The sequence below is a fragment of the Nerophis lumbriciformis genome, linkage group LG15 (assembly GCF_033978685.3).
Source record: "Nerophis lumbriciformis linkage group LG15, RoL_Nlum_v2.1, whole genome shotgun sequence".
In the NCBI taxonomy this organism is placed as follows: Eukaryota; Metazoa; Chordata; class Actinopteri; order Syngnathiformes; family Syngnathidae; genus Nerophis; species Nerophis lumbriciformis.
The window spans coordinates 15,462,501-15,485,000 of NC_084562.2; the positions used below are offsets into that span (position 1 = coordinate 15,462,501).

General features: G+C 39.6%; 1 protein-coding gene across 1 annotated transcript in view; it reads left to right on the forward strand.

Annotated features, from left to right (window-relative positions):
- Positions 1–22,500, forward strand: part of lrp4 (low density lipoprotein receptor-related protein 4) — a 274,670-nt gene that overhangs the window by 109,445 nt on the left and 142,725 nt on the right. Inside the window, exon 2 of the mRNA XM_061974802.2 lies at positions 12,767–12,913. Coding sequence (XP_061830786.2) covers positions 12,767–12,913 — 147 coding nt within the window. The remainder of the gene's footprint in view (positions 1–12,766; positions 12,914–22,500) is intronic.

The following is a 22,500-nucleotide window of genomic DNA, read 5'->3' on the forward strand; positions in this document are numbered from 1 at the left end:
TTGAAATGTGTCATTGGCTCTTGACAGGTTTCTCCGTACGTACGATTCCTGCCAGTCTTGTCACAGAAGCAAGGAGGTGGTATTTTGGTGCGAGAACCAAGCACAAACAAGTCTGTGTATGCTTGACAGCTTATTCTCACCCAGATAGGTTGGCTAATGATGAGTTATATTTAAAAAAGGAAGTAAAATAAACTAACTGTAAACGGGTTCATTGTTTTGTCTACTTGATTGGCAGGACTATGTAGAATTTGACTGCCTCTGAGAGGTCTTTTGTTAGTGCTGATGTTGTGATTCTTGGCCTGCTTCAAACGGGTCATATTATGATTTTTTTTTTTTTGTACATTTAAAATACTTCCCTGTGGTCTACATAACATGTGGTGGTGTTTCTTTGGTCAACATTTTGCCTAGATTATGTTTTACATACCCTTTTCAAGCCTTCTTATTAACGTGGCTCCACTTCCATCTTTGTTGTACAAACCGGTGAAGGTGAACAGGCTAATTGGGAACAGGTGGGTGCCATGATTGGGTATAAAAGCAGCTTCCATGAAATGCTCAAGTCATTCACGAACAAGGATGGGGCGAGGGTCACCACTTTGTGAACAAATGCGTGAGCAAATTGTCCAACAGTTTAAGAACAACATTTCTCAACCAGCTATTGCAAGGAATTTAGTGAATTCACCATCTACGGTCCGTAATATCATCAAAAGGTTCAGAGAATCTGGAGAAATCACTGCACATAAGCGGTTAAGACCGTGACCTTGGATCCCTCAGGCGGTACTGCATCAAAAACCGACATCAGTGTGTAAAGGATATCACCACATGGGCTCAGGAACACTTCTGAAAACATATGTTGTCATCCAAGCAACGTTATCATGGACGCCCCTGCTTATTTCAGCGAGACGATGCCAAGCCACGTGTTACAACAGCGTGGCTTCATAGTAAAGGAGCGCGGGTACTAGACTGGCCTGCCTGTAGTCCCGACCTGTCTCCCATTGAAAATGTGTGGCGCAATATGAAGCATAAAATACCACAACGGAGACCTCCGGACTGTTGAACAACTTAAGCTGTACATCAAGCAAGAATGGGAAATAATTCCACCTGAAAAGCTTAAAAAATGTGTCTCCTCAGTTCCCAAACGTTTACTGAGTGTTGTTAAAAGGAAAGGCCATGTAACACAGTGGTAAAAATGCCCCTGTGCCAACTCTTTTGTGATGTGTTGCTGCCATTAAATTCTAAGTAAATAATTATTTGCAAAAAAAAAATCAAGTTTCTCAGTTCAAACATTAAATATCTTGTTTTTGCAGTCTATTCAATTGAATATGAGTTAAAAAAAAAAGATTTGCAAATCATTGTATTCTGTTTGTATTTACGAATTACACAACGTGGCAACTTCACTGGTTTTGGGTTTTGTCGCTTTTAGCCCGTCCACAGCGAATATACTGACAGATATAAGTTCGAACTATACGCTACTTTGCGGAGGATGCATGTGCATGTACGAGCCAGTAGGCCTAGGCCGATGTTCGATAAGTCAATTAACCGGATGATAAATAAAAATGAAGTCTGTTTGTTATCAAGCCTCAGTAATTGCCATATGTATGCGTTGTTACGGTTTTAGCAGCTGCGGGTGTTTGTACGACAACTAAATTGTAGTAATGGTAACCACCAAAATATATTAATCTAAGATGTGTTACTAGAAAATGTGTTTTAAAATGCTAGAAAACTAAGTTAACATGCATCAAGTACCAAAATATGACTGAGGTCAATACCTACAAAATTAGCTTAAAAAAGCTAGCATGCTAAAATGCTATCTGTAACATGAATAAAGTACCAAAATATATTACTCTAGGATTTGTTACTAGAAAATGTGTTTAAAATGCTAGAAACCTAAATTAACATGCATCAAGTACCAAAATATGACTGAGGTCAATACCTACAAAATTTGTTTCAAAAAAGCTAGCATACTAACATTAGCAAGCGAACAGGTATCACTCGTCAAGTAACAAAAAATATGAGAAAAAATTGCGAAAAAAGCTAACATGGTATTACTACAATGCTAATAATCAAACAATAGCTTACTGTTTGCGTTGTTAGTGAATTACCAAACTATATGACACTGAGGTGTATACCTGTTGAGTTAGCTTAAAAAAAGCTAGCATGCTAAAAATGCTATCTGTAACATGAGTAAAGTACCAAAATATATTACTTTAAGATGTGTTACTAGAACGTGTTTAAAATGCTAGAAAACTAAGTTAACATGCATCAAGTACCAAAATATGACCGAGGTCAATATCTACAAAATTTGCTTCAAAAAAGCTAGCATACTAACATTAGCATGCGAGCAGGTATCATTTGTCAAGTAACAAAAAATATAAAAAAACAATAGCTAAAAAAGCTAGTATGGTATCACTACAATGCTAATAAACAAACAATAGCTTACTGTTTGCGTTGTTAGTGAAATACCAAAATATATGATACTGAGCTGTATGCTGTTAAATTAGCTTAAAAAAAGCTAGCATGCTAAAATGCTATCTGGAACATGAGTAAAGTACCAAAATATATTACTTTAAGATGTGTTACTAGAACATGTGTTTAAAATGCTAGAAAACTAAGTTAACATGCATCAAGTACCAACATATGACTGAGGTCAATACCTACAAAATTGGTTTAAAAAAAGGTAGCATAATAACATTAGCATGCAAACAGGTATCATTCGTCAAGCAACAAAAAATATAAGAAAAAAATAGCTAAAAAAGCTAACATGATAACATTACAATGCTAATAATAATCCAATAGCATACTTACTGTTTGCGTTGTTAGTGAATTACCAAACTATATGACACTGTATACCTGTTAGCTTAAAAAAAGCTAGCATGCTAAAATGCTATCTGTAACATGAATAAAGTACCAAAATATATTACTCTAGGATGTGTTACTAGAAAATGTGTTTACAATGCTAGAAAACTAAGTTAACATGCATCAAGTACCAAAATATGACTGCGGTCAATATCTACAAAATTAGCTTCAAAAAAGCTAGCATACTAACTGTGGAGGTTGCCCTCCTGTGGGTTCTTCTGACCACAAAGATGCTCTCGTGGTGCCCAGTAGTCTGGGTAACAAGTCCTTTATTTTCGGATAGCGATAGGGTTTTGCTTTCCAGCAAAATGTCTCTCAGTCTCATGCGTCCGCTCACCAGCCACTCCAACCACATGTCTCGTTCCGGCTGCTGCTAATAAGGGTGACATGTGATTAGATAACCAGCCCCAGCTGGGCAATCTACTCACCTGCCGCTGTCTTCGAGGCCGGTCCGCGGCATGCCCGCAGACCACGCCCCCCTCCACACTGACATTAGCATGCGAACAGGTATCATTCGTCAAGTAACAAAAAATATAAGAAAAAAATTGCTAAAAAAAGCTAGCATGGTAACATTAAAATGCTAATAATCAAACAATAGCATACTTACTGTTTGCGTTGTTAGTGAAATACCAACATATATGACACTGAGTTGTACACCTGTTAAATTAGATTAAAAAAAGTGAGCATGCTAAAATGCTATCTGTAACATGAATCAAGTACCAAAATATATTACTCTAGGATGTGTTACTAGAAAATGTGTTTACAATGCTAGAAAACTAAGTTAACATGCATCAAGTACCAACATATGACGGAGGTCAATACCTACAAAATTTGCTTCAAAAAAGCTAGCATATTAACATTAGCATGCGAACAGGTATCATTCGTCAAGTAACAAAAAATATAAGAAGAAAATAGCTAAAAAAGCTAACATGATAACATTACAATGCTAATAATAATCCAATAGCATACTTACTGTTTGCGTTGTTAGTGAATTCCCAAACTATATGACACTGTATACCTGTTAAGTTAGCTTAAAACAAGCTAGCATGCTAAAATGCTATCTGTAACATGAATAAAGTACCAAAATATATTACTCTAGGATGTGTTACTAGAAAATGTGTTTACAATGCTAGAAAACTAAGTTAACATGCATCAAGTACCAAAATATGACTGAGGTCAATACCTACAAAATTAGCTTAAAAAAAGCTAGCATACTAACTGTGGAGGTTGCCCTCCTGTGGGTTCTTCTGACCACAAAGATGCTCTCGTGGTGCCCGGTAGTCTGGGTAACAAGTCTTTTATTTTCGTATAGCGGTAGGGTTTTGCTTTCCAGCTAAATGTCTCTGTCTCATGCGTCCGCTCACCAGCCACTCCAACCACGTGTCTCGTCCCGGCTGCTGCTAGTAAGGGCGACATGTGATTAGATAACCAGCCCCAGCTGGGCAATCTACTCACCTGCCGCTGTCATGCCCGCAGACCACGCCCCCCTCCACACTGACATTAGCATGCGAACAGGTATCATTCGTCAAGTAACAAAAAATATTTAAAAAAAAAATAGCTAAAAACATTACAATGCTAAAAATCAAACAATAGCATACTTACTGTTTGGGTTGTTAGAGAAATACCAACATATATGACACTGAGTTGTACACCTGTTAAATTAGATTAAAAAAAGCTAGCATGCTAAATTGCTATCTGTAACATGAGCATTAGCATGCGAACAGGTATCCTTCGTCAAAGTAACAAAATATTTGACTCTGAGGTGTATACCTGCAAAATTAGCAAAACAGTAATACAATGGTAATGATTGTGCCACGGGTCGTTGCAAATGTTGCCAGGGGCCACATTTTGGACACCCCTGCTTTGCGCCAGTAGAATCTTCTTCCGTTCGACGAAATGACACACTGATTAGAATGCCACACACTGATAGCTCATCTTGTCTCTTCAAAACATTGCCAGCATGTGATTTGCTATCTGTGCAATGCATCAGAGGTTAGTCATGCTGGTACTCTTCAAAGCGCCAGACTGCCGAGTTTGGCAGCTGCATGTTCGTTCCTAATGTGTTCCTGCAATGAATAATGTGTTATGAATCCCGCTTAGCTCATACAAACACCTATTTCTTTTTTTTTTTTTTCCACATTTCAGATGAATGCGTCACAGAGGCTCATTTTATCAGGTAGATGTAATATTCACTTGTTAGCCATGGGAGTGCAGTACAGATCAGGCCAATAAAAGTATTGTTTAATAAGGATTATGGCATCAAAATAAAATGTCACCAAAAATTAGATTTAGATACTTTTTTTTTTTTTTTTTAAAGAAACCAATTAATACAATTTACAGAGAATATCCAAAACAAGTTTTGCTTTTATTTGATCAAAAGTGAATACCGTATTTTCCGGACTATAAGGCACACTTAAAATCCTTTTTCCCCCCTCAAAACTCGACAGTGCGCCTTACAACCCGGTGCGCCTAATCTACGGAATAATCCTGGTTTTGCTTACCGACATCAAAGCAATTTTATTTGGTACATGGTATAATGATGAGTGTGACCAGTAGATGGCAGTCAAACATAAGAGATATGTGTAGACTGCAATATGACTCAAGTAAACAACACCAACATGTTATATGTTCCATTGAAAATACAGAACATTACACATGGCGCTCAAAAATCTATCAAAATGTTTTAGTACCACTTTGGTAAGCTATGAAGCCGCACCGCTTGATGGATTGTCGGCACATTAAACATACGAGTATTATTATGGTGTGTGTGTATAAGGTAATGCATATTATCTGGTGTTTTGTTTCGTAATATTACGCAAAAGCAACTTTTCTTACTTTCTGGTACCTGCTGATCTGTATTTGGGATCTGCATAAACCCTGAAAAATTGCGTGGGTCCGCCTTTGTAGTCTGTGCCGACACCGTAGTCGATGAGCTTCTTCTTTTTCTCTGTCTTCTTGTTATGGGACATTCATCCTCCGCTGTTGCCATTTCTAATATAAAGTAGTGTAAAGTTCTAACTTATATCTGTCAGTAAACTTGCCATGAAAGGGCTAAAACATACCGGTGTAGTGAGTTTATATTATTCACCCAAGGAATTTTTGTTATTATTATTATATATTTTTTTAAATGTAAAACACTTCCTTGTGGTCTACATAACATGTAATGGTAGTTCTTTGGTCAAAATGTTGCATAGATTATGTTTTACAGATCATCTTCAAGCCGCTTTCTGACAGTCGCTTCAGGATGCGCCGTTTTTGTGGGCGGTCTTATTTACGTGGCTCACCTTCGACAGCGTCTTCTCCCCGTCATCTTTGTTGTAGCGGTGTAGCGTGCAAGGACGGGAGTGGAAGAAGTGTCAAAAGATGGAGCTAACTGTTTTAATGACATTCAGACTTTACCTTAATCAATAACAGAGCAGCGTCTCCTCATCCGGAAACAATACCGAAAATGTGTCCCGTGAAAAACCGTCCGACCGGAACTCTCTAATAACTAAAGTTCCTTGGGTGAATAATGTAAACTCACTACACCGGTATGTTTTAGCGCTTTCATGGCGAGTTTACTGACAGATATAAGTAAGAACTTTACACTACGTTATATTAGAAATGGCAACAGCGGAGGATGAATGTCCCATAACAAGAAGATAGAGAAAAAGAAGCAGCTTATCGGCTACGGTGTCGACACGGACTACAAAGGCGGACGCGCGCAAATTTTCAGGACTTATGCAGATCCCAAATACAGATCAGCAGGTACAAGAGCGTAAGAAAAGTTGCTTTTGCATAATATTGCGAAACAAACCGCCAGATAATGTCTTACCTTATACACACACCATAATAATACTCGTATGTTGAAGCACAGTACAATCCATCAAGCGGTGCGGCTTCATAGCTTACCAAAGTCGTACTAAAACATTTTGATGGATTTTTGAGCGCCGTGTGTAATGTTCTATATTTTCAATGGAACATATAAAATGTTGGTGTCGTTTACTTGAGTCATATTGCAGTCCGCACATATCTCTTATGTTTGACTGCCATCTACCGGTCACACTTATCACGTCACCATGTACCAAATAACGTAGCTTTCGAGGTCGGTAAGCACAACCAAAATGATCCCGTACATAAGGCGCACTGTCGAGTTTTGAGAAAATGAAAGGATTTTAAGTGCGCCTTATAGTCTGGTAAATAATGTTTATTATTTGCCTTATTTTAATGTACCATTGCTTTCATTGGCTTGTGAAGCTGGGTAGAACAGGAGCAAAAGTCCTTCAGTGTGTGTGTGCTTGTGGGTGTGTGAGATGGTCTCCCCCTTAAGTTGCTTTTGCACCGGTCATAGCCACTGGCCTCTACTTTTTGAAGCATGTTTGACAAATGCGCAGCCTGTTATGTGGCTTCCCTTGACACTTTTTCTGCTCCAGCTGAAAGACTCTAATTTACCCTGCCACACACACTTTCTCTCACACACACACACTCACACTCGAAGGAGATAAAACGTGAAGCGCAACTTGGCTTTGTAGTCCAACTTAACGATGGCTCAGGATTCTGTTTGTTGTCATAGTTTTGGTCTGCCTGATTAAGTCCCATCGTAAAGGTTCAAAATCAGGTGCCCAAAACTTGCAAAAATGACTTATTAGTTAACGCTGAAAAATAATCGATAAAGAGGAGCCTAGATTAGGGTGTTTCTTTTGCCCTGGAGAGGGTCTGCAAATAGGGTGAGGAGGAAAGAGAAAAAAAAAGGTCGGGACGGGCTGAAAATGAGAGGGACAGCTTTAGGGGAAGTGTGATGAAGGGATGTTGAAAAGAAAGGAATGGGGGGGAGAAAGGAAGGAGGGGAACAAAAAAAGAAAGAGGCCATTAATTTAGTGCGGTGGGAGGGATCTGAAGGTTACTGAGATCTCTCTGCCAGGCCCTCCTGGGTTGACTGATGCCTTTGTGAAGGGGCCAGAAACCGCACACACACACATATATACACATACAGACGCACACACATATACACATACAGACGCACACATATGTACACATGCACGCACACAAGCATCCTGCACTCATACGCCTTCCAAGAAAGGTCGATGCATAAAACAAGGTGGTCATTAATGTACTGTCAAGTGAAACAAAAACAAAAAAAACGCTTTATTATTATTATTGCCTTTTACGGAATAATCGTGGTGGACAATTTGGCAATCTGATGTGAAATTTGATTTTTTTTGTATTTTTTTTTTTTTTGCCCATGTATTTTGGAATATATTATTTTCTGTGTGCAAATGGGGAAAAAAAAGCTTAATATAACAATGCAATATCAAAGGAAATGTGGGCAAAGCATAATAATCGTGGAGTAGTGTTGTCAAAAGTATCAATACCAAGCCGATACCAATGCAACGATAAACCGTATAATGATGAACCGCGGTAAAACTTCCATGTTACCACAGATGACGCGCTAGCTGTCCAAAGTCAGGACCCAGGGTGGATCACTCATCTGTGCATCAGTTGGGGACGAGATGAACTCCTGCTGGCCCCACTATGGACTGGACTCTCACTATTATGTTGGATCCACTATGGACTGGACTCTCACTATTATGTTAGATCCACTATGGACTGGACTCTCACTATTATCTTAGGTCCACTATGGACTGGACTCTTACTATTATCTTAGATCCACCATGGACTGGACTCTCACTATTATCTTAGATCCACTATGGACTGGACTCTCACTATTATCTTAGATCCACTATGGACTGGACTCTCACGATTATCTTAGGTCCACTATGGACTGGACTCTCACTATTATCTTAGGTCCACTATGGACTGGACTCTCACTATTATCTTAGATCCACTATGGACTGGACTCTCACTATTATCTTAAATCCACTATGGACTGGACTCTCACTATTATCTTAGATCCACTATGGACTGGACTCTCACTATTATCTTAGATCCACTATGGACTGGACTCTTATTATTATCTTAGATCCACTGTGGACTGGACTCTTACTATTATCTTAGATCCACTATGGACTGGACTCTCACTATTATCTTAGATCCACTATGGACTGGACTCTCACTATTATCTTAGGTCCACTATGGACTGGACTCTCACTATTATCTTAGGTCCACTATGGACTGGACTCTCACTATTATCTTAGAATATAAGATAATAGTGAGAGTCCAGTCCATCGTGGATCTAATAGTAGATAGTGGATCCACTATTATATTGGATCTAAGATAATAGTGAGAGTCCAGTCCATAGTGGATCTAAGACTTAGATCCACTACCTTTTGTAGTATTGTAGTGTAGCTACGTACAGTATAGTATGTAATGCAACCCGCATACATCGTTTTGGGCTACGATATTACATTTGAGTGCAAATTAATTTATTTTAGATATCGTTATAAACTTTAAATCAGGAATATTTTTGCGTGTTTTTGTTCGTGGACACATTTGTGCAAATGTACACAATCAGTGAGGTGCTGTGGGGGGAAAAAAAAGAAGAACTGAAACAGAGGCGAATAAATCAACTGTCCTGCTGTAGAAAGTTGCATGTTGTATCTCAAAGGGAATCTAACGCGAGAACATGACAGTGCTTGTCCACACATGCACACATAGGCAGGATTATAAATCCTCCTCACGCTGAGGACACACACTACCTAAGGTCATACTCTGTGTTACACATGAATATTCCATCAGACATTATATCATAGCTGTACATTGTAAGTTGATATGTGTAGGTTATTTTTGTACTCTCTGAACAAGTTGCACAGCTCAGACCATGCTACACACACACACACACACACACACACGTACATCACACACACATAAGTGTGTCCTTCGCTATACTTGCTAGCGTAATGGTAAGAATTTCTTAGCAATTTAAGATACAATACAGTGGATCCTCGCTTTACGAACTTAATTGGTTATTGAACATGGTTTGTAAATGGAAAACTTGGTGTAGTGAAGCATAATTCCCCGAAGCAAACAATGTAAACATGAATAATTGGTTCTTGCCGTGACAAAAGTCCTTATTTTAGTAAAATAATGCACACTTTGCAGACACTGTGTGCTATGTGTGTGTGTGTATGCATGTATGTATGTATGTATGTATGTATGTATGTATGTGTGTATATATACTGTATGTTTATATGTATGTATATGTATATATTTTTATGTACATTTATACATATACGTACATATATACATATACATTCATCTCTCTCTCTCTGTCTGTCTGTCTGTGTATATGTATGTATGTTTGTGTGTGTATATGTATGTATGTTTGTGTGTGTATATGTATGTATGTTTGTGTGTGTATATGTATGTATGTATGTATGTATGTATGTATGTATGTATGTATGTATGTGTATATATACATACATATGTATATATGTACATAACTAGTGTATATATATATTTATATATATAAATATATATATATATATATATATATATATATTTATATATATATATATTATATATATTTATGTGGAAGACGGGTTAGTGCATCTGCCTCACAATACGAAGGTCCAGAGTAGTCTTGGGTTCAATCCCGGGCTCGGGATCTTTCTGTGTGGAGTTTGCATGTTCTCCCCGTGACTGCGTGGGTTCCCTCCGGGTACTCCGGCTTCCTCCCACTTCCAAAGACATGCACCTGGGGATAGGTTGATTGGCAACACTAAATTGGCCCTAGTGTGTGAATGTGAGTGTGAATGTTGTCTATCTGTGTTGGCCCTGCGATGAGGTGGCGACTTGTCCATATCAGCTACAATCGGCCGGAAGCTCCAGCGCCCCCCGCGACCCCAAAGGGAATAAGCGGTAGAAAATGGATGGATATATATTTATATTTATATATATATATATATATATTATATATATAGATATTTATATATAGTTACTTTATATGCAGTCAATGTTGTCTGTCTACCTGTGTTGGCCCTGTGATGAGGTGGCGACTTGTCCTGCCTTCCGCCCGAATGCAGCTGAGATAAGCTCCAGCACCCCCCGCGACCTCAAAAAAGGGACAAGCGGTAGAAAATGGATGGGGATATATGTGTATATATATATATATATATATATATATATAACAACTAATTTGATAATCGATTAATCTGTCGATTATTACTTCGATTAATCGGATAAAAGAGACAACCCACATTTCTATCCTTTCCAGTATTTTATTGAAAAAAAAAAAAAACATACTGGCACCAGACTTATTTTGATTATTGTTTCTCAGCTGTTTGTAAATGTTGCAGTTTATAAATAAAGGTATATAAAAAAATAAATAAAAAAGTAGCCTCTGCGCATGCGCATAGCATAGATCCAACGAATCGATGACTAAATTAATCGCCAACTATTTTTATAATCGATTTTAAACGATTTAATCGATTAGTTGTTGCAGCCCTAATATATATATATATATATATATATATATATATATATATATATATATATATATATATATATATATACTGTATATGTAGATGTATGTATATAAATATACATATGTATATATGCATATTTCTATATGTATATTTATATTTGTATATCAGCATATTTATATATGTATATATTTATATGCATGTATACATTTATGCATGTAGGTACTGTATGTATGTGTATATATGTTTTTATATGTGTGTGTGTGTATATATACAGTATACTGTATGTATGTATGTATATATATATATATGTGTATATATATATGTTTTTATATATATATATATATATGTATTTATATATATATGGGTATGTGTGTGTGTGTGTGTGTGTGTGTATGTATTTCTATATACTGTATGCACACTTTGAAGACACTATTGTGCGTATGTATGTATACATACACTAAACTCCCTCTAGTGCGCTCTAAAACGATAACAACCATGTTGCCACAATAATAAAAGAAAAAGGAAAATCTTTTTTACCTGGCTGTCCACGAATGGCAGACGACATGCTGTCACGAGGCAGAGCGAGGAGGGCTTGGGGAGGTGTGCGCGTGGCTTCCCTCTTTTTTCTAAGTTTAAGTCCACAGCAAACCCTTCTTCTTTCCAGGCTAGTTTTTTTGGCCTTTTTTTTTTTTTTTTTTAACTCATATTGAGTATGCAAAATAGACAAAATGTGTTGAATGGCGAGGAAAAAAAAAAGATGAAGCACTGAGAAGTGGCCATCGAGTAATGGTCTGCGTAAACAGGATGTGACGTGGGGGGGGGGGGGGGGGGGGGGCTCCGCCTCTCCAAAATGGCCACGCCCCTTGTGTACAAGAAGTGATGTCATCAAAATGGTTGCACCCTAAAGCTTCCAGCGGCATACAAAATGAATAAATTAAGTGTTTCTACACGAGACTTGGTTCCTACAAAGAGGCCTACTCAGACCTGGTTGGAGTGGTTGAGATCGGAAGGTTGTGAGTTCAAACCCCGGCCGAGTCATACCAAAGACTATAAAAATGGAACCCATTACCCCCCCGCTTGGCACTCAGCATCAAGGGTTGGAATTGGGGGTTGAATCACCAAAAATGATTCCCGGGCGTGGCCACCGCTGCTGCTCACTGCTCCCCTCACCTCCCAGGGGGTGATCAAGGGTGATGGGTCAAATGCAGACAATAATTTCGCCACACCTCGTTGGTACTTTAACTTTATATTTGGGTTGGTGTGATCTAAAGGCTCGTAATCCGAGGGGTTCATAAATTGAGGTTCCACTGTACATGTAATCTAAAGGGAAAGATGTCCGAGCACGGATTCGAACCCAAAAATCGTGACTCGGAAGCAAATGTGCAGTATTTCACATTGTCGACCCAATGATTGTTTCGTTTAATTGAGCTGGTTGTGGTTTGACTTGTTGTTGTTGTTGTTGTTGCATGAAGTCTATGTTTGTTATGAAAGCTGTCGATTAGCATTCATCGCAACCTAACTTGTCCTTTTTTATGTCCGTGTGTGTGCAGGCGTGGACGGCAGCGCGGAGTGTTCTTGTGGGAGGAACCACTTCACGTGCGCAGTCAGTGCGTTTGGCGAGTGCACCTGCATCCCGGCTCAGTGGCAGTGCGATGGAGACAACGACTGCGGCGACCATAGTGATGAAGATGGATGCAGTGAGTTTTAGCAATTTTCCCCCCAATTAACACACCTATTGTTATTCTTTTTAGAGATGTCCGATAATATCGGACTGCCGATATTATCGGCCGATAAATGCTTTAAAATGTAGCATCGGAAATTATCGGTATCGGTCTCAAAATGATCGGTATCGGTTTCAAAAAGTAAAATTTATGACTTTTTAAAACGCCGCTGTGTACACGTACGTAGGGAGAAGTATAGAGTGCCAATAAACCTTAAAGGCACTGCCTTTGCGTGCTGGCCCAGTCACACAATATCTACGGCTTTCCACACACACAAGTGAATGCAAGCCATACTTGGTCTACAGCCATACAGATCACACTGAGGGTGGCCGTATAAACAACTTTAACACTGTTACAAATATGCGCCACACTGTGAACCCACACCAAACAAGAATGACAAACACATTTCGGGAGAACATCCGCACCGTAACACAACATAAACACAACAGAACAAATACTCAGAACCCCTTGCAGCACTAACTCTTCCGGGACGCTGTAATATATACCCCCCTCTACCCCCTACCCCCAAAACCGCCCACCTCAACCTCCTCATGCTCTCAACATGAGAGTCGCGATTCGAATTCGAATCGATTTTTTCTCACACCCCTAACTGTAATACTCCATTATTAGTCCATAGTCGTTCCATAATTGTATGCCGTGTTTATGTTTGGGTGTGTTGGGCTTAATGTGAGGTGTGGTTCACCAATGACTCTGATCAGGTCCGTACAAAGTCAGAGGGGCTACAGTGACATGCTAATACGTGCTATTAGACATCATGTATTATTTTTTTTGGAGACAGGGGACATGTTTTTAGAACCCGTAAGCATCACCACTAAGTAGCTGCTTGTTTTTCAACCAACGACAAAGCAAGGACAAGGGATAATAGGAACCACCCAGTATGACTCACTTTGTGGAAATTGGACTGTTTCCACTGCTGAAATAATTAAGTTTATCTCTTAATTTTACTACTTAACTTCAATTGCTTCTATGCTGAAAGTAAACACTTTACCGCACAACAACAATTAGTTTTTTTTTTAGTATATCTACTTTGTTGTTGTTTTTAATCAAGTCTTAGTTTTTCTAACAACAATTTGGATATCTTTGTTGCACGTGACGTCACTTCAGGTTACAGACTTGGGCCAGCTCAAACACTTGGCAGGGAAACAGTCACTCAAGCAGCACTCAGGCCAGGCACAGTTAAACACTAAGTAGTGTTGCAATGTTCAATGCCAACAAAGTAAGCATACCTGATAGAAAAGGCTCCACTTTTGCAAAATACGCTAGCTTGATGGTTACTTATATTGGCTTTCTTATATACATGCTACACCAGGCCTGGGCAATTATTTTGACTCTTTTAGAGAAAAAAATGTGTCTGGGGGCCGGTATATCTATTTTTAGGAACACTAATACAAAACCTCACAACAATGTCTGATTGAATGCTAAAATCGTTATGACAGACAGGTTCTCTGAACCCTTTGATGATATTACGGACCGTAGATGGTGAAATCCCTAAATTGGAATTATTTCCCATTCTTGCTTGATGTACAGTTGTTCAACAGTCCGGGGGTCTCCGTTGTGGTATTTTAGGCTTCATAATGCGCCACACATTTTCAATGGGAGGTCTAGACTACAGGCAGGCTAGTCTAGTACCCGCACTCTTTTACTATGAAGCCACGTTGATGTAACACGTGGCTTGGCATTGTCTTGCTGAAATAAGCAGGGGCGTCCATGGTAACGTTGCTTGGATGGCAACATATGTTGCTCCAAAACCTGTATGTACCTTTCAGCATTAATGGCGCCTTCACAGATAAGTAAGTTACCCATGTCTTGGGCACTAATACACCCCCATACCATCACAGATGCTGGCTTTTCAACTTTGCGCCTATAACAATCCGGATGGTTCTTTTCCTCTTTGGTCCGGAGGACACGACGTCCACAGTTTCCAAACACAATTTGAAATGTGGACTCGTCAGACCACAGAACACTTTTCCACTTTGTATCAGTCCATCTTAGATGAGCTCAGGCCCAGCGAAGCTGACGGCATTTCCGGGTGTTGTTGATAAACGGTTTTCGCCTCGCATAGGAGAGTTTTAACTTGCACTTACAGATGTAGCGACCAACTGTAGTTACTGACAGTGGGTTTCTGAAGTGTTCTTGAGTCCATGTGGAGATATCCTTTACACACTGATGTCGCTTGTTGATGCAGTACAGCCTGAGGGATCGAAGGTCACGGGCTTAGCTGCTTACGTGCAGTGATTTCTCCAGATTCTCTGAACCCTTTGATGATATTACGGACCGTAGATGGTGAAATCCCTAAATTCCTTGCAATAGCTGGTTGAGAAAGGTTATTCTTAAACTGTTCAACAATTTGCTCACGCCTTTGTTGACAAAGTGGTGACCCTCGCCCCATCCTTGTTTGTGAATGACTGAGCATTTCATGGAATCTACTTTTATACCCAATCATGGCACCCACCTGTTCCCAATTTGCCTTTTCACCTGTGGGATGTTCCAAATAAGTGTTTGATGAGCATTCCTCAACTTTATCAGTATTTATTGCCACCTTTCCCAACTTCTTTGTCACGTGTTGCTGGCATCAAATTCAAAATGTAATGATTATTTGCACACAAAAAAAAATGTTTATAAGTTGGAACATCAAATATGTTGTCTTTGTAGCATATTCAACTGAAATACCTGGTTAAATAAAGGCTAAATAAAAATAAATAAATAAATAATTAAATTGAATATGGGTTGAAAATGATTTGCAAATCATTGTATTCCGTTTATATTTACATCTAACACAATTTCCCAACTCATATGGAAACGGGGTTTGTAGAAATGCTATGGACGGCTACAAGTCTGAAGAGCACTCCGTTATAATGTGTTTTAACAATTGTAGCCATTTAAATGTATGCGGTAGTTATGTCAGCTCCATAGATATATGACATCATACCAGTGGGACAACATGACAACTCTCCAAGGAAGTGTAACGGGACACACCGCATTGGTATGTGACATTATCTCCAAACTTCCAAGGTCTATTTTTAAATACCAAACAGCTCTCTGTTGACCAGTCAACAAGCAACAGTTTGTCAAGCTCCACTCAACACCCAGAGAAGCACGGCGCACCACTGCAACTGATACCCTATCACGGGGGCTGGCAACCCAACATGTTGAAAGAGCCATATTGGACCAAAAATACCAAAACAAATCTGGAGCCGCAAAAACGTAAAAACCTTATGTAAGTGTTATAATGAAGGCAACACATTAAAGTACGTGTCTCAGAGGGTTAGGTATCTCCTGGAAATTACTGGCTTAAAAGTGCCAAAGGTATTGATGTGTGTGTCCAAGTTAAAGAGGAACATTATCACAATTTCAGAATTGTTAAAACCATTAAAAATCAGTTCCCAGTGGCTTATTATATTTTTCGAAGTTTTTTTCAAAATTTTACCCATCACGCAATATCCCTAAAAAAAAGCTTCAAAGTGCCTGATTTTAACCACCCGTCCATTTTCCTGTGACATCACATAGTGAAGCCAACACAAACAAACATGGCGGAAAGAACAACAAGCTATTGCGACATTAGCTCGGATTCAGACTCGGATTTCAGCGGCTTAAGCGATTCAACAGATTACGCATGTATTGAAATGGATGGTTGTAGTGTGGAGGCAGGTAGCGAAAACGAAATTGAAGAAGAAACTGACGCTATTGAGCCATATTGGTTTGAACCGTATGCAAGCGAAACCGACGAAAACGACACGGCAGCCAGCGACACGGGAGAAAGCGAGGACGAATTTGGCGATCGCCTTCTAACCAACGATTGGTATGCGTTTGTTTGGCATTAAAGGAAACTAACAACTATGAACTAGGTTTACAGCATATGAAATACATTTGGCAACAACATGCACTTTGAGAGTGCAGACAGCCCAATTTTCATCAATTAATATATTCTGTAGACATACCCTCATTTCAGCAGGCCAGGGAAGCTAGGGTCGATATTCTTCTCTTGATCATCTTCGGGACGGTGTGAACCAAGACATCCAGGGGGTTTAGCTCGCTCGTCTGCGGGAACAAACTGCCGCCATTGCTTGCCGTGCTACCGAGGTCCTTTGTCCCTAAATTGCTCACACACTCCGGCAGATTCAATGGGGGTCTGGCGGCAGATTTCTTTGACTTTATCGTTGGAAATGCATCTGCTTTGAGTGTCGCAGGATATTTCCACACATTCTTGTCATCTCTGTCGTAGCATAGCTTTTGTCGGTAAAGTGTGCGGAACAAACGTCCAATTTCTTGCCACTTTCGCATCTTTGGGCCACTGGTGCAACTTGAATCCGTCCCTGTTCGTGTTGTTACACCCTCCGACAACACACCGACGAGGCATGATGTCTCCAAGGTACGGAAAACGGTCGAAAAAACGGAAAATAACAGAGCTGATTTGACTCGGTGTTTGAGAAAATGGCGGATTGCTTCCCGATGCGACGTCACGTTGTGACGTCATCGCTCCGAGAGCGAATACTAGAAAGGCGTTTATTTCGCCAAAATTCACCCATTTAGAGTTCGGAAATCGGTTAAAAAAATATATGGTCTTTTTTCTGCAACATCAAGGTATATATTGACGCTTACATAGGTCTGGTGATAATGTTCCCCTTTAAAGGAACGGACAGGTCTTCTTCTAATGGTTTTATTACAATCCTTGCAAGCTGGGTAACGTTTGCTGTGGTCTGGAACAACATGGCACACAATCAGAAAGGCCACCAATATTACATACAGATAGTGTGCATGCAAATATAAATTAAATACACAGAGGACATAAGTAAAGGAAATTAAATGAACTCAAATATACCGACAAACGAGGAAAATGATGCAATATGTACACAAAGCTAGCCTAAATAGCATGTTAGCATGGGCTATTAGTAGAGATGTCGATAAATGCTTTAAAATGTAATATCGGAAATTATCGGAATCGGTTTCAAAATTATCGGTATCGGTTTCAAAAAGTAAAATGTATGTCTTTTTAAAACGCTGCTGTGTACACGGACGTAGGGAGAAGTATAGAGCGCCAATAAACCTTAAAGGCACTGCCATTGCGTGCCGTCCTAGTCACATAATGTCTACAGCTTTTCACACACTTGATCAACAGCAATTCAGGTCACACTGAGGGTGGCCGTATAAACAACTTTAACACTGTTACAAATATGCGCCACACTGTGAACCCACACCAAACAAGAACGACGAACACATTTCGGGAGAACATCCGCACCGTAACACAACAGAACAAATACCCAGAAGCCCTTGCAGCACTAACTCTTCCGGGACGCTACAATATACACCCTCCGCTACACCCCCCACGTCAACCTCCTCATGCTCTCTCAGGGAGAGCATGTCCCAAATTCCAAGCTGCTGTTTTGAGGTATGTTAAAAAAAAATAATGCACTTTGTGACTTCAATAATAAATATGGCAGTGCCATGTTGACATTTTTTTTCCCATAACTTGAGTTGATTTATTTTGGAAAACCTTGTTACATTGTTTAATGTATCCAGCAGGGCATCACAACAAAATTAGGTATAATAATGTGTCAATTCCACGACTGTATATATCGGTATCGGTTGATATTGGAATCGGTAATTAAGAGTTGGACAATATCGGAATAGCGGATATCGGCAAAAAAGCCATTATCAGACATCTCTAGTTGTTAGCACTCCACGCAAGTCAATAACATCAACAAAGCTCACCTATGCGCATCCACGCACAGCATAAAACGTTTGGTGGACACAATGAGACAAAGAAATAGTGGCATAAAACACGTCTCTCTGTGGCCGCGTCGGAGAAAGTTGTACACGTATACAAACTACGGTGAGTTCAAGGACCGCCAAAATTAATAGGTCAAAACGGCGCCTGCCAAATACTGTCACCAGTGAAGCATAAACAAACATATTAAACAGTGGGCTTTCTAACAATTAGTAAGGTTTGTGTCATGTTTGTCCTCCTAAAGAAACGTTATAATATTTTTTCCCCCGTCTTTTTCCATTTTTGGAAAAGCTCCAGGGAGCCTCTAGGGCGGTGCTAAAGAGCCACGGGTTGCTGACCCCCGCCCTATCAACAGGGTGCTGATAAAGTCTTATGATACATTTTACACATTTTTCTTGTAAACAGAGCAAGAACTCTGAAGATTTTTGTATAATGTTTTTTTTTTTTTTGGTAACTCGAAGGCGTTTTTTCCTTTTTTGTGCTTGCTCGTCAACTTTGGCAGTTTCCTAGTCCGCCTTTTGAGTACTACCTTGGACCCTTCAGCTGGTCGTTAAATTCATACAGTATGTAGTTTATAGTGTCCCTGGTGATAATTTGTACAGCAGTGGGGCTTCCGAATAAATCCAGGAAGGAGCAGGTCTAATAAGGCAGCCACGTCCTGCATAAATAAGGTCTACAATAAGGAAAAAATATATAATTGGACCCATATGTGCCGTCATCGTCACCAAGGGAGAAACCAAATGGTTGAATGGACCAGCCAGTGTTGGGTTTCTTGTGCAGGAGCAGGTCGAGGATACCGTGGTGTATTTTCTCAGAATGGCAATCTGTGTGTGGAGGGGGGGTTGTAGTTGACGTCATCGTCTAATTCGCACAAAATTGCCCATGACGCATGGGCATATACTTTTGAAAAGGCCACAAAAAACCTTTACATTTAAAGGGGAACATTATCACCAGACCTATGTAAGCGTCAATATATACCTTGATGTTGCAGAAAAAAGACCATATATTTTTTTAACCGATTTCCGAACTCTAAATGGGTGAATTTTGGTAAATTAAACGCCTTTCTATTATTCGTCACATCGGGAAGCAATCCGCCATTTTCTCACTTTCGTCGGTGTGTTGTCGGAGGGTGTAACAACATAAACAGGTGGCAAGAAATTGGACGAAATTTGTTCAAAATACGAGGGTGTGGGGAAAGCCGACAAAATGGTCAGTCGTTTGTTCCGCACACTTTACCGACGAAAGCTATGCTACGACAGAGATGGCAAGAATGTGTGGATATCCTGCGACACTCAAAGCAGATGCTCACATCAACTCCAAAACTGGACAGATCAGCTTTCAGGAAAAGAGAGCGGATGAGGGTATGTCTACAGAATATATTAATTGATGAAAACTTTCTTCATTACTCGCGGTTTTACGTAAATTATTATACATAAACTGTGTTTACCAATAATTTAGCTTAAAAACATTTATTTTTTTCAATCATTCGAGTACATTCGGGTAGTCTTGTGTAATGCAGTATTTTGTGTCTATTTAGGTATGGTTAACCTGAGTGCTGAAATCGTGGAAAAATATATGTTCTTAGCGCGCCTGAAATGGGCTGTCTGCACTCTCAAAGTGCATGTTGTTGCCAAATGTATTTCATATGCTGTAAACCTAGTTCATAGTTGTTAGTTTCCTTTAATGCCAAACAAACACATATCAATCGTTGGTTAGAAGGCGATCGCCGAATTCGTCCTCGCTTTCTCCCGTGTCGCTGGCTGTCGTGTCGTTTTCGTCGGTTTCGCTTGCATACGGTTCAAACCGATATGGCTCAATAGCTTCAGTTTCTTCTTCAATTTCGTTTTCGCGACCTGCCTCCACACTACAACCATCCGTTTCAATACATGCGTAATCTGTTGAATCGCTTAAGCCGCTGAAATCCGAGTCTGAATCCGAGCTAATGTCGCTATATCTTGCTGTTCTATCCGCCATGTTTGTTTGCATTGGCATCACTGTGTGACGTCACAGGAAAATGGACGGGTGTATATAACGATGGTTAAAATCAGGCACTTTGAAGCTTTTTTTACGGATATTGCGTGATGGGTAAAATTTAAAAAAAAATACTTCGAAAAATAAAATAAGCCACTGGGAACTGATTGTTAATGGTTTTAACCCTTCTGAAATTGTGATAATGTTCCCCTTTAACAAAGGTGTCGGATTTTATGTGAATCGGTACTCGGTATTATGCAAAATCTCACCCCATAAAAGTACCGATTTCTAGGACCAAATCTAGTTGTGGCGGTCGCTTGAATGACATTCTGTATTTTGTACATTGTGTTTTATTTGAGATGAATCAGCAACACCAGACTGAAGTACTTTCCTGAATTGCAGTTGTCAGGGGAATAATGCTTTCTACACATTTACTTTCTGTATTAATGTAAAATGTCAACTTGAGAGCGCTGAAGAGAGAGCTGCACTCACTTTGTAAAGCTCTTCAGAGACTCGTGCCAATACTCATATCCATCAATCTGAGTCTGTCACATCGAACCAGTTAGAAATCAGGAGGTAGAATGCTAAATGTTATTGATCTGTGGCCTCCTAAATGATCACCCAGTCTTATAGCTGCGTATTGATCTGTCATGTGATACTTATTCAGGGAGACACATGGAGGCAGTTGATTGATTGGATCTTTCAAACACATTAGTACAGTTTGATCAGTCCTCTGCCCAGTTGCTTAGCACTTCTCCATTACTTACTCCTGTCTAGTAATAGCCAGACTTTGAATAGGACAGCCAAAAACCTTTAATGGTATACATGTCAAGTATGCTCCAAGAACAATGCTGTCCACAAAAACTGAAAGTGAATTCGATACACAGAATATGTAATATTGACTTTCCAGACTATAAGTTGCACTTAAAATCATTTTTCCCCCCTCAAAACTCGACAGTGCACCTTATAACCCGGTGCGCCTAATTTATGGAATCAGTTCGGTTGACCTTACCTACCTCGAAGCTATTTTATTTGTTTTTTTTGATTGATTGATTGAAACTTTTATTAGTAGATTGCACAGTACAGTACATATTCCGTACAATTAACCACTAAATGGTAACACCAGAATACGTTTTTCAACTTGTTTAAGTCGGGGTCCACGTTAATCAATTCACGGTCTTCATGTTACATGGTGTAATGATAAGTGTGACCAGTAGATGGCAGTCAAACATAAGAGATAAGTGTAGGCTGCACTATGATGGCAATATGACTCAAGTAAACAACACCAACATTTTAAATGTTCCATTGAAAATATAGTCGGGGTCTACGTTAATCAATTCATGGTCTTCATGGTACATGGTGTAATGATAAGTGTGGCCAGTAGATGGCAGTCAAACATAAGAGATAAGTGTAGGCTGCACTATGATGGCAATATGACTCAAGTAAACAACACCAACATTTTAAATGTTCCATTGAAAATATAGAACATTACACACGGCGCTCAAAAATGTATCAAAATGTTTTAGTACGACTTTGGTAAGCTATGAAGCCGCACCGCTTCATGTGCTTCAACATACGAGTATTATTATGGTGTGTGTGTATAAGGCAGTGGTTCTTAACCTGGGTTCGATCGAACCCTAGGGGTGCGGTGAGTCGGGCTCAGGGGTTCGGCGCAGGTCAAGACACACCCGACTCATCGTGTAAATAAAAACTTCTCCCAATCGGCGTATTACGAATACGGCAACAGCAGAAGTCAGACTGATTTGCAGGTGTGTAATTTGTTGTGAGTTTATGCACTGTGTTGGTTTTGTTCTTTGAACAAAGTGATGTTCATGCACGGTTAATT